Source organism: Dipodomys merriami, unplaced genomic scaffold (genome assembly GCF_024711535.1).
Source record: "Dipodomys merriami isolate MVZ:Mamm:240054 unplaced genomic scaffold, mDipMer1.0.p SCAF_8, whole genome shotgun sequence".
NCBI lineage: Eukaryota > Metazoa > Chordata > Mammalia > Rodentia > Heteromyidae > Dipodomys > Dipodomys merriami.
Genome location: NW_027206401.1, coordinates 31,167,256 through 31,181,280, shown reverse-complemented (window position 1 = coordinate 31,181,280; position 14,025 = coordinate 31,167,256). Strand labels below are relative to the sequence as shown.

Genomic DNA, 14,025 nt, shown 5'->3' with positions numbered 1-14,025 from the left:
GTGAGAGTAAAAGCACATTGGAGAAATGAATAGTACTTAACTGACTTAGGGCCCTCACTTCCAGAAGTCTTCTAGTCAGATATAAACTTAGTTGTCAATACATTCACATAAAATAACCATCATTTCAGGCTGGGAATGAAGCTTCGTGGTAGAGTGCTTGCCTAGCACCCATGAAGCCCTGGGTTCGATTCTTCAGTATCACATGAACAGAAAAAGCCAGAAGTGGTGCTGTGGCTCAAGTAATAGAGTGCTAGCCTTGAGCAAAAGAAGCTCAGGGGACAGTGCCCAGGCCCTGAGTTCAAGCCCCAGGACTGGCCAAAAAGAAACAAACAACAACAACAACAAAAAACATCATTTCTAATCTGGTAAAACAAGTCAATAATCTTTGCCTACAAAATCCCCTCATTCTCAATAAGGAATCTTGTTGCTGGTGAAATAGAACACTTGTGTTAGTGATTACTTGGTTAATCATTTGTTAAAACTTACTGATTTGTACTAAAATAAGTATAGAAACTGGACAAGCACGGGCTCAAGCATGTGATCCTGGCTACTTTGGAGGCTGAGCCTGAGAGGATTGTAGTTTGAAAGCAGGCTAGGAAGAAAAGTTCTCAACAGAGAGCTGGGTGTGGTGGTGTGTATTTGTTACCCCATCTATGTGAGGAAGCCTAAAACAGGAGGATTGTGGCTAGGTATGTGCAAAGCCAGGAAACAAAAACATATTTCAAAAATAACCAATATATAAAAAAGGCTTTGGGCATGACTCAGAAGTGCCTGTCTGGCAAGCACAAGGCCCTGAGTTCAAAGCCCTGTACTACTCCTCCCTAAAAAGTGTATCTTATTATATATAAAATTTACCCACATAGGATTAATAAAATAGTATACTTCAAATTAATTCTTCCAAGAAATAACCACAGCCCACATAGTACTGGGACTTCTCTCTATGGCATTTGGTTCCATAACTGCCATTGCTATAAATTATGAATAAGCCTTGATCATACTCTCTTAGTGCCTGCTATGGTTTGAATATTTCTCCCAAAAAGCATGCATTAGAAACTTAATCCAACAGTGTTAATACGTGGGACCCCTGAGAGGTGATTAAACTATGAATGCATTCATGAATGCATTTCATTATGAAAGGGCATGAGTGTTGGGTGCCAGTGGCTCACACTTTAGATATGAGGACCAAGGTTCAAAGCCAGACTGAGAAGGCAAATCAATGAGACTCTTCATCTATATTTAACCACCAAAAAGCCAAAAGTGGAGCTGACTCAAGTGGTAGAGTGCTAGCCCTGAGCAAACAATCTCAGGGACAGTGCCCAGACCCTGAGTTCAAGCCCCAGGACTGGCTTATGCCTGTGTGTGCACATGCACACAAACACATGAACACACACACACACACACACACACACACACACACACACACACACACACACACACACACACAAATACCTTTTAGTGTGAAAAACTATTATTCAAACCTAAGTGAAGTTTTGGTATAGAACCTTCACACAAGTTTTTGTTTTTAAACAGAGAGCTAGGTTGGGAAGCATTCATTTAAATTCTTCATTCAGTTAAAAAAAAAAACTAGTAATGCTTATCATGTGCAAGATTCTGGAATATAACAGACGAAACTGTTTGATATTTTAGCTTATGTCACTGATCCAGTAGAAATATTTTAGAATTAAGGAATTATTGATCTACTTAATAATACTAACATTCAACAAGCATTTCTGTGCCTTTGCTGAAGAACGAGAAAGTGCCAGATGCTTTCCTGAAATTCTATGGCAACACCAGGACAATACAATCTGTGAGATATGAACTTTACCCTCAAGAAGCTTATAAAAGCCTGGTGCTGGTGGATCACACCTATAATCCTCACTACTCAGAGGGCTGAGATCTGAGAATTGCAGTTCAAAGCCAGCCTGGGTTTAAGAAGTCTCTGAGACTTTTTAACCACAAGAAAACCAGAAGTGGTGCTGTGGTTCAAAGTAGTAGAATGCTAGCCTTGAACATAAGATATTAGGGACAGTGCCCAAACTCTGAGTTCAAGCTCTACAACCAAAAAAAAAAAAAAAAAAAAAACTCCTAATTTTAAAAACAAGATGAATTGTACCTTGGCATTCTTCCAATCTACCAGAAATAGTAATCTCAGGGCTGGGAAGGTGGCTCAGTGGTAGAGCGCTTGCCTTGCATGCAAGAGGCCCTGGGTTGGATTGCTCAGCACCACATAAGCAAAAAGAAAAAAGCCGGAAGTGGCGCTGTGGCTCAGGTGGTAGAGCGCTAGCCTTGAGCTGAAGAACTGAGGGACAGCACCCAAGCCCAGAGTTCAGGCCCCACAACCAAACCCCCCCCCAAAAAAAACAAAACCAGAAATAGTAATCTCATAAAATGAGTCATCGTATATTTCATCTTCTTACTCTTAGCTATACCCTGCTGTAAAATTCAAATACATCTTTTCTACCTTAGTGTTTACAAGGTCCAAATATTTATAGACTTATGTCTCTCCTTCACTCCTAGCCAAGATGAATATATTTAGCTCTTTTTCCTTTTCTTTTAAAGTGATTTCTCAATTTAAGTAATCTTTTTGATAACTGTAAATTCTAGATGTTGTATTAAATTCTAGATCTTAACCTCATAATTAAAATGTCGTTCTAGATATGATATCAATCATAATGAAAATCAACAAATTTTTTGTGGATAAAACCCCAAACACTGTTTTTGTTTGTTTGTGCCAGTGCTGGGGCTTGATCTCAATGCCTAGGTGCTGTCCCTTAGCTTTTTTTGCTCAATGCTAGCACTCTACCATTTGAGCCACAGGTCCACTTCTGTGTGTGTGTGTGTGTGTGTGTGTGTGTGTGTGTGTGTGTGTGTGTGTGTGTGTGTGTGTGTGTGTGTGTGTGTGTGTGTGTGTGTGTGTGTGTGTGTGTGTATGTGTAATCAGAAATAAGAGTCTCACCAATGTGTGTGTGTGTGTGTGTGTGTGTGTGGTGTGTGTAATCAGAAATAAGAGTCTCACCAATTTCCGTTCCAGGCTGACTTCAAACCATGATTATTAGATCTCAGCCTCCTGAGGTAATTAGGATTACGGGCATGAGCACCAGCACTCAGCCCAAACTCTGGTTTTTATTCACTTTTGAAATTTCTTGGTTATGTTATTATATTGTATATTTATATTTAACACTTTACTTGTGTGGCTTTTTCAGGTTTTTCATATCAAATGCTTATTTAGAGATAGTGAACATATTTAAATATCTGTAAAAGATATAGTATGAAAAATTATATTCAGCCAGCCACCAGTGACTGACACCTGTAATCCTAGCTACTCAGAAGGCTGAGATCTAAGAACTATGGTTCAAAGCCAGCCAGGGCAAAAAAGTTCCCCTGAGACTCTTATCTCCAATTAACAACTCAAAATGCATTGGTGGCACTGTGGCTCAATGTGGTAGAGCACTAGTCTTGAGGGAAAGAGCTCAGGGACAAAGCCTACGCCCTGAGTTCAAGCTCCACAACCAACAGTAACAACAACAACCAAAAAAAAACTATATCCAAAGCTGAGCAATGGAAGCTCATGCCTATAATCCTAGCTACTTAGGAGACTGAGATCTGAAGATCATGGCTCAAAGCCAACCCAGGTTAAGAAAGTCCATGAGACTCTTCAATTAACCTTCAGATAACCAGAAGTGGTACCGTGGCTCAAAGTGGTAGAGCACTAGCCTGGAGGAAAAGAGCTCAGGGTCAGCACCCAGGCCTTGAGTTCAAGTCCCATGACCGACAAAAACAAAACAAAACAAAAAAAAACACTATATCCTTTGATTCATTGACTAAAGCAGCAACTTTTACTCATAAGTTCACTAAAAATCATTTTCAATATTTGTATTGTATTTTAATGCTATATTTATCTTTTACACATATTTCTTTATCTGTTACAGAATATATCTGCAAAGCACAGAGTTTATAACTACTGAAAATACTTTGGCAAAGCATGAAAATAGATGCAGCTATCAAAACCCCTGATTAGTGAAAAGAACTAGGTAAGTTATCCCAGAGTTACTTACTTAAACAGCAGACACATTCAATAAATGCACAGGTAAAATATAAACTAGCACTAGGCATGTCAGAAGTACATTCAATACATTTTAATACCAATACTCTATTTATGCCATGGACAAGGAAGTAATAGCTCATATAACTTGTAGTGATTTTTTTTAGTTTGTGGGAATGGGGTCTATGCTGTTGCACATAAATTTTCAATTCATTAAAACAAGCAATCAAACAGACCTTCCAAATTCCCTAGACTAACAGAGTCTGCCTCAGTCAAGCTCCAATCTGTATCTTTTTAGTCTTACCTCACAGTACTCCAATTATCCATAGATGATCCAGGCAAAATTCACATTTTCAGAGATTATCCAAGTACTTTCTTACCTCAGAGTTTTAATATCAATACTCTTTCAAATTTCTTTCATCTCCTAAATCTCTAACATTTTCCTCATTCATTAAAGTCTATCTCAAATGCCACCTGTTCTCTAAAGCATTCCTTTATTAACTCCCACACCCAGAAGCTTTTTTGACTTTGAATAGCATTTATCGTTTATAATCACTTTCTCTCTCACTATCTGATGACATCACTGCTTGTGTCTATGTCATATTCTTCTCTCAGACTATAAGTTCCTTGAAAAAGAATTTTAAGGCAATCATACTTGTACTGTCCACAAAAAAAATAATATCCACTAATAACTGTGTTTAAGTAATTGAAAACATCATCATCATAATGTGTTCTCACTGAGGCCTTCTCACTGAGGAGGTAGTTTCTCACACCCAAGTGTACAGGAGTAATGGTATACAAAAAGTCTAACACCAACCCTGCCTTCCTCAAGAAGTTTACAATATAGGAGATATTCTAGACACCTGTAACAATTACTACAATATTCAGAGATAAATATTATAAACAAATAAAGATTAACTATATCAGGATCCAGTAACAATGGGAGATTATTTCTAAGTAGAGGTGGATATGAGGATAAGTTTTAACATTTGTGCTGGGCTCTGAAAGACAGATAGCATTTGAATATATGGAGGCAAGAACAAAGAAGTTGTAAAATGGTAAATAAAAGCCAATGGAGGGGCCGGGAAGGTGGCTCAGTGGTAGAGTGCTTGTCTTGCATGCATGAGGCCCTGGGTTCAATTCCTCAGCACCACATAAGCAAAAAGAAAAAAGCTGGAAGTGGCGCTGTGGCTCAAGTGGTAGAGTGCTAGCCTTGAGCTGAAGAGCTGAGGGACTATGCCCAGGCCCAGAGTTCAGGCCCCACGACCAGACCCAAAAAAAAAAAAAAAAAAAAAAAAAAAAAGCCACCGGAGGCATGAAATCTCATGAGTATATGGGGAATACTCAATAGTTTGATAGTAGAATGTAGGTGAAAGATGACAGTAATGGAGACAAATTCAGCAGCTGGGGCTATATGTGATAAGACTCTGAAAGCCAAATAAACTAGAGCTTTAGTTTGTCAATGACAACCTATTTCAGGCTTGGTATGGTGGTTCATGTCTATAATCCTAGGTATTCGGAGACAAAGATCAGGAGAATCATGGTTCAAGGACACACAAGGGAAAAACTTAGCAAGACCACATTTCAACCATGATCCCAGGAATCTAGAAGGTATAGGAGGGAGGCAGACAGCATTCTGAAGCTAGCCTGGAGCAAAAAAAAATCAAGACCCTACCTGAAAAATAAAGCAAAAATGGCTGATGAAGTGGCACAAATGGTAGATTCCCTTCTTAGAAGGATAAGACCGAGTTCAGAACAAAGTATCAAATACAGAGATGAAAAAAAAAGACTAAGTAAATAAACAGATAGCAGATCTACTGTGGAATGAAAGAAAAGAGATTATCAGCAAGGAGACAAATTAACAGACTAGTACATAATACAAGAAAAGCAAAAATGGCATAAACTATAAAGAAACAATAGGCATGGAAATAGAGAACATGTTCAGAGAAAATAGTTTAGACATGGCACTGAAAGAATGTGGTAACCTTTGAAGTTGGAGGGCAATGAAGGGTCTGCAAATAGGTAAGAAATTTCTAGGTGAGAGGAAGAGACAATACCAGAACCAAAAGAAAAGACACTAAAGCAGCAGCTAATTCAGATGGGAGAAAACTGAGTCCTGGTCCTACTGAATTTTATCAGTGGACAGTCAGATGACAATTTCACAAACATATTAAAAATATTCTGTTTAGAACAAAATTTACCACTGGGAAATAAGAGCCCTTAATCCTCAACAAAAGATTCTTGTTAATGATTCAAACGTGATTATAACCTTAGAAATATAACTCACATATTGTACAGCAAATTAATATCTAAACACCATCTCTAATATTGATTAAAAATAACCTCAGATTCCTAAAAACAATTTTAAAGCATGTTTAAGAGTAAGGTGGTCGGGCTGGGAAAGTGGCTCAGTGGTAGAGCGCTTGCCTTGCATGCCTGAAGCCCTGGGTTCGATTCCTCAGCACCACATAAGCAAAAAGAAAAAAGCCGGAAGTGGTGCTGTGGCTCAAGTGGTAGAGTACTAGCCTTGAGCTGAAGCGCTGAGTGACAGCGCCCAGGCCCAGAGGTCAGGCCCCACAACTGGACCCAAAAACAAAACAAAACACAAGAGTAAGGTAGTGGGCTGGGAAGGTGGCTCAGTGGTAGTGCTTGCCTTGCATGCATAAGGCCCTGGGTTCAATTCTTCAGCACCACAAAAGCAGAAAAAAGCTGGAAGTGGCACTGTGGCTCAAGTGGTAGAGCGCTAATCTTGAGCTAAAGAGCTGAGGGACAGCGTCCAGGCCCAGAGTTCAAGCCCCATGATCGACAAAAAAAAAGAAGAAAGAAAGGTGGTTAGAAGGTGGTTAGATAAAAGTCTTGAAAACCTTACAGTTAAAAATGATACAGTAAATTGTTTCTGTTAAAATGACAATTGTACTATTTGTGGCCCCTATCATTTGCCCTCAATGTAATGCCACAACTAACCAGATATCTTTATGTATTTAGCTTATCTGTAATAAATAATTCTCTTGAAAGACTAGAATCTACCTAGACTTATACTACCATATCCCAAAATTTCTCAAAAACCTAAACAATACATGATCATGAAATCACTTGTGTGGTAGCAGGATAAAATATCCAACTCACAAAAATAGTCTTGTCTCCTCAAAAAGCTCTCATCAATATCAACTAAAATGACAACAATGTAAAGATGAACACCAAGCATAATATTTGATATTAACAAATTTATTATAGGTTTAATAAATAACAAGTAAAATCAAGCAGAACACCATACCAGTGACTCACTTCTATAATCCTAACTACTCAGGAGGCTGAGATCTGAGGATTGCAGTCCAAAGCCAGCCAGGCAGGAATGATTGTGACTTCTATCTCTAATGAAGCACTAAAAAGATGAAAGTGAAGCTATAGCTCCTTAGAAACAGCCAGGCCCTGACTTTAAGCCAAAGGAAAGGAAAGGGAGAAAGAGGAAACACTGGTGACAACATTCTTTCCACCAGGTATAATGGCATTCTTTCAGCCTAAGTCTTAACAAGAAAAACACAAATACTCAGGTTTTACTTTTATTTTTTCCCTTTTTGTGCCAGTACTGGGGCTTAAACTCAGAGCCTGAGCATGGAACCTTAGTTTTTTCATTAAAGGCTAGAACTCTACCACTTGACTCATACCTCCACTTCTGGCTTCTTGCTTGGTAATTGTAGGTAAGAGCTTCACAGACTTTCCTATCTGGGCAGGTTTTTGAAGCACTATCATCGGATCTCAGCCTCCTTAGAAGCTAGGATTACAAGCATGAGCTACCAGTACCCAGCTATTAAGTTTTAAATTTTTAATATTTTTACTAAAAATGAGAAAGAATAAAAAGAACAAAAATTATATGGACTTGCTTTACATAGCAACTACTCCACTAAAATTATACATTAATCATTTATTAAAAATCATACTGGCCAGGTGCTGGTGGTTCACACTTGTAATCCTAGCTACTCAGGAGCTGAGATCTGAGGACTGCGGTTTAAAACCAATCCAGGCAAGAAAGTCCATGAGATTCTTATCTCCACACAAAAAATCAGAAGTGGCTAGCCTTGAGTCAAAGGAGCTCAGGGATAGTGCCCAGGCCCAGAGTTCAAGCCTCAAGAGCAGAAAAAAAAAATATATATATATATATATATATATATATATATATATGGACATATTACAGCTACGCATAAATATAATCGAGTAATAACAGACCAAATGTTAACTGGCAAATGTTGATTGTATGTCTAAAGGGAATTTTTACCCCTTCTTCTTGCTTGTGTGTATTTTCTTTTTTTTTTTTGGGGGGGGGGGTGGTCTGGCCGTGGGACCTGAACTCTGGGCCTGGCCTGGGCGCTGTCCCTCAGCTCTTCAGCTCAAGGCTAGCGGTCTACCACTTGAGCCACAGCGCCAGGGCCTCAGGCATGCAAGGCAAGCACTCTACCACTGAGCCACCTTCCCAGCCCATCTTGTGTGTATTTTCAAGTTTTCTATTTTTTTCTTAAACAAATGTACCAAGAAAAGACTTTCTTAATAGAACAAATAACACTGATGAATTATAAAGAAACACACTTACCAGGTCTCTGTGAAGCACCCAATTTGCATGGAGGTAATGGATACCATCAAGAATCTGGTAAAGTAAGGATTTAACCATAGATCTCGGCAACTGCATGGGCTTTTTATTTGCTTTTGATGCACGATGAAATTTAATAATATGCTAAAAATTAAAAATAAAGCAAACTATAATAATATAATCTCTGTAAAATGCCAATAGAACAAAATCTAATCTGTAAGTGGTCTATTTTAAAACTATTTTTAAGCTACTTAGAATGTCAAGATCTGAGAATCACAGTTCAAAGCCAGCCCAGGCAGGAAAGTCCAAGAGACTCTTGGACTTTAACCACCAGAAAACCAGATGTGTACCTGTGGCTCAAAGTGATACAGCACTAGCCTTGAGCACAAAAGTTCAGGGACAGTGCCCAAGCCCAGAATATCAAGCCCCATGATGGACAAAAAACAAATAAAAAAAAAAACAAACCACTATTTTTAAAGACCAATAATGACACAAAGAAAATAGCTTGAATAAGTTCAACCAAAATTATCTATTTTGGAGGTGAATGTGACCAATATTAATATAGGGTTATAATAGCCAGAATTATTAAAACAATATTGTTATTAAATAGAAGTAAAACACAAAATGAGTCCAGGTTTAAATGCCTGCCTAAGAATATATTAGTCATGGGCTGGGAAGGTGGCTCAGTGGTAGGTTGCTTGCCTCACATTCATGAGGCCCTGGGTTCGATTCCTCAGCACCTCATAAGCAGAAAAAGCTGGAAGTGGCTCTGTGGCACAAGTGGTAGAGCACTGAAGAGCTGAAGGACAGCGCCCAGGCCCAGAGTTCAGGCCCCACAACCAACAAAAAAAAAAGGAATACATTAGTCATGCTGGTGGTAGCTCATGCCTATAATCCTAGCTACTCAGGAGGCTGAGATCTGAGAATCTCAGTTCAAAGCCAGCCCAAGGAGGAAAGTCTGTGAGACTCTTTTTTTTTTTGGTCTGGTCGTGGGGCCTTAACTCTGAGCCTGGGCGCTGTCCCTCAGCTCTTCAGCTCAAGGCTAGCACTCTACCACTTGAGCCACAGCACCACTTCCGGTTTTTTTCTTTTTTGCTTATGTGGTGCTGAGGAATCGAACCCAGGGCTTCAGGCATGCAAGGCAAGCGCTCTACCACTGAGCCACCTTCCCAGCCCAAGTCTGTGAGACTCTTATCTCCTTTTAAACCACTCAGAAAACCAGAAGTGGCACTGTGACTCAAGTGGTAGAGTACTAGCCTTGAGCTGAGAGACAGAGTCCAGGCCCAGAGTTCAAGCCCCACAACTGAAAAATATAGATTTTTTTAACCTATACAGATATATATAGGTTATAGGTTATAGGGTTTTTTTTAACATATATAGATATATATATAAAAGTCATTTCTGCTACTGACAGAATTTTTTATCGTCAGAATTTTGTTTAACTGTGTTTTCTATAAATAGTATTTAGTGCATTTGGATAACATCACTATTTGGACATTAAAATTATTAAGTTCCATGTTTCTTTGGCACAAAATGAGTTAAGGTTTATTTCTAGGAATCAGTAAATCAAAACAGAAAAATCAAGAAATCAAAACAGAGAAAGGGGCTGGGAAGGTGGCCCAGTGGTAGAGTGCTTGCCTTGCATGCACCACATAAGCAAAAAGAAAAGAGCCAGAAGTGGTGCTGTGGCTCAAGTGGTAGAGCGCTAGCCTTGAGCTGAAGAGCTGAGGGACAGCACCCAAGCCCAGAGTTCAGGCCCCATGACCAGACCCCCCACAAAAAAAAAAAAAAAAAAAAAAAAAAAAAACAGAGAAAAAAGAAGAAGGAAGAAAATAGAGAATTTAATCCCACTGAAATATTTTTTTCCCTCCCCCACAGTATAACTCCCGCTTTCACTGTATTTGATGTCAGTATAATTTGTGGAGGGGAAGGTGAAAAACAAGTCGTTTAAATAAGGATACAGGTGGACCCGTTGCAACAATGAGAAGTACAAGTTATGTCTAAAACGAACTTTACAACTTTGGTGGGGATGGGGGGGGTGGGGAGAATTGGGGTGGGGGGGATGGGAACAGATGGGAAGGAAACAAAGGAGGCTACAATGCTTGATAAGAAATGTACTCATTACCTTGCCCATGTAATTGTAACCCCTCAGTACAGTATTTTCACAATAAAAAAATAAATAAAAATTTTTAAAAAATGAAAAAAAAAAAACGAATTTTTTTTTCCTTTTTGTTGGTCGTGGGGCCTGAACTCTGGGCCTGGGCACTGTCCCTCAGCTCTTCAACTCAAGGCTAGTGCACTACCACTTGAGCCACAGTGCCACTTCTGTTTTTTTTCTGCTTATATGATGCTGAAGAATTGAACCCAGGGCCTCATGCATACAAGCCATGCACTCTACCCTGAGCCACCTTCCCAGCCCTGAAATAAATGTTTTAAAAGACCACATTCAAATTTTTATACCCACTTTCTCTTGTGGCTTACTAAAACATTGCAATAATGAAGTTGGCAAGACACATTGTATACATGCATGAAAAATGTCACAATGAAACCCTTCCTTGTATAACTAATCTACGCTAATTGAAAACAAAACACAAGCTGGATACCTGTGGCTCAGGGTTGTGATTCTAGTTACTCAGGAGGCTGAGATCTGAGGATCATAGTTCAAAGCCAGCCCAGGCAGGAAAGTCCCCAAAACTCTTATCTCCAATTAACTACTCAAAAACCAGAAGTGGAGCTATGGCTCAAAGTAGGAGAGAGCCAGCCTTGAGCAAAAAAAGCTCAGGGACAGTGCCTAAGCACTGAGTTCAAGCCTCACAACCACCAAAAAAAGAAAAAAGAAAGAAAAGAAACACTGTAATAAGCCGGGCACTGTGGCTCACACCTGTAATCCTAGCTACTCAGGAGGCTGAGATCTGATGATCACGGTTCAAAGCCAACCCAGGCAGGAAAGTCCGTGAGACTCTTATCTCCAATAAACCTCAAGAAAACCAGAAGTGGTGCTGTAGTTCAAGTGGTAGAGCACTTGCCTTGAGCTCAAGGACGCAAGGACAGCGCCCAGGCCCAGAGTTCAAGCCCCACGACTGACAAAAAAAAAAAAGAAAAGAAATACTGTAATAAAAGGGAAGAAATGCTACTTGTCACTCAACCTCTATCTTCTCCACCTTCATCCCCAACCACTCCACCCATGGTCCAAAAAATGTCAATATGGACACTGAGGGTCATTAAAAACCCTGTTCAAACCTTTGTCTGAACTGAAAGTTTCTTCAGGTTTTATTAAGTCTGTTAAAGTTATTCCTAAACAAATTTATAATTTATATAAACTCATACCACATTAAATCTAAATTAATTATCTATAATTTGAATTTACTACCAAATTTGTGGGCTTTTTTTTTAACACTCAAAATGGTTTCCTATGCCTGAATCCTAATTTTTGAGGGGAAAGGGGATTGGTTGTGGGGCTTAAACTCTGGGCCTAGGTACTGTCCCTGAGCTACAAGCATTCTACTATTTGAGCCATGGTGCCACTTCCAGTTTTCTGGTAGTTAATTGGAAATAAGAGTCTCATGGACTTTCCTGACTTGGCTGGCTTTGAACTGTGATACTCAGATCTCAGCCCCCTGAGTAGCTAGGATTAAGGTATGAGCCACCAGCACCCAGCCTAAATCCTCATTTTTAAAGTTAGGAATTAGATTTTCTTTCTTCTTATGGTCATATATTCACACAACATCCTAAAAATCTGCAAAATCTAATCAGTGGACATAGTTTTACATGGCAAAATAATGCAAGAAGTTTGTCTTTTTAAATTTTATTATTAAGCAGTTGTTCAAAGAAATTACAATTCCACAAATCAGGTTAGGTGTACAATGCATCTTGATTAGTCACCCTTTTGGATTGTATCTCCCACGTTCCTCCCTCCAATTCCTACTCTGAAGTTACACTGTTGAATTTTTACACATTGTACACTGAAGTACATATATGACAAAAAAATCACAAAAGAACCTATTTTTCACTATATATAATAGTAAACTATCATTACTTGCATAAAATATAATTTCTCATTCATTAAAATTTTCTGAAGTGAAGCTTCTGAACATTACAAGTACTCCCTTCTCAATACATTTCCGATTATTCTTTTACTTTATTTAAAATAAACATTTCCATCTATCACGCTTATTCTGAATTATGATTAACAGAACGCTTGCTTTCTGAATATTAGCAGTATGTATCACTTAAGTATTTGCTTCTCATTTACATAAAATAATCCTTAGTGAGTGATTTTAGACTTACCCACAAGTCATGTTCTGCATAATCAAACAGCAGCCACACCTTCCTGTCACTGTGAGAAAGGAACACCTTCTGCAATGCGATCACATTAGGGTGCTTCAATTCTCTCAAAAGCTGAATGTAAGAGAAACAGATGAATCACCATTCTGTTAGTGAGAAGTGGGGTGGGAGAAATTGTCTTTTTTAAACTTCAAAATAAAATTTTTGAAAATTCAGAAAACACAAGGAAGTAGAAAAAAATACCAGTACTCAGTTCTAAATGATAAAAATAACTTGACTGAAAGACAAACAGCTAGAAAAAAAAGGGGTTCAGATTTAAATAGATCTTCTTGGCTATACTAAATCTGATTTTTCCCACTACATCTAAAATACTTGTCTTCAATTCCCACAATTCATCAGAAAAGACAGACATATTAAGGAAATCAATGAGTCATAGAAAAATTAATTACTTACTCTCCTAACAGTCTTAAATAAGTGAAGCATACTTTGAGTGCCTATACTGTGATATAAAACTCATGTGAACTTGAGTTGTATGTGGTGCGTCATGTCTATCATCTAAGTCATTGGAGAGACTGAGGTGGGAGGACCACTTAAGCCCAAGAGTTCAAAGCAAGCCTTGGTAACATGAGGAAGATGCTGTTTTTTGTTTTTGTTTTTAATTATCTGAATGCCATCTCTGAAATTTTCAAATACATCCTAGATGCCCCCCCAAGAAACCCAACTATTTCCAATGACAGATTTTTCCCAGTTCTCAACTCTCATTTTGGTTTTATTTTGCACGTTAGCTTTTTCTGTTCATCTATGCTCCCAGCAACTTTGCCTGAAAATGACCTACCAGCTATAAGTTCTTCGTGATTATTTATATGTTTGTTTCTTTATTTATTTATTTTGTTGGTCATGGGACTTGAATTCTGGGCCTGGGCACTGTCCCTCAGCTCTTCAGCTCAAGGTGAGCACTCTACTATTTGAACCACAGGACCATTTCTGGTTTTCTAGTGGCTAACTGGAGATAAGAGTCTCTCACAGACTTTCCTACTCAGGCTGGCAGATCTCAGATCTCAGCCTCCTGAGTAGCTAGGATTACAGGCATGAGCCACTGACACCCAGCATGATTATT

The 14,025-nt window shown here is 38.8% G+C and overlaps 1 protein-coding gene across 7 annotated transcripts in view; it reads right to left on the bottom strand.

Moving 5' to 3' along the window:
• Positions 1-14,025, bottom strand: part of Cdk19 (cyclin dependent kinase 19) — a 142,153-nt gene that overhangs the window by 67,765 nt on the left and 60,363 nt on the right. For 5 of the 7 annotated variants that reach the window (XM_070010562.1, XM_070010561.1, XM_070010560.1 and 2 more), the window contains 2 exons: positions 12,912-13,022; positions 8,628-8,768 (listed from right to left, as the gene is read on the bottom strand). The exons of 1 other annotated variant lie outside the window; for it this stretch is intronic. In XM_070010562.1, the coding sequence (XP_069866663.1) occupies positions 8,628-8,768; positions 12,912-13,022 (252 nt within the window). The remainder of the gene's footprint in view (positions 1-8,627; positions 8,769-12,911; positions 13,023-14,025) is intronic. One more of the 7 variants, XM_070010563.1, reaches the window with a different exon arrangement.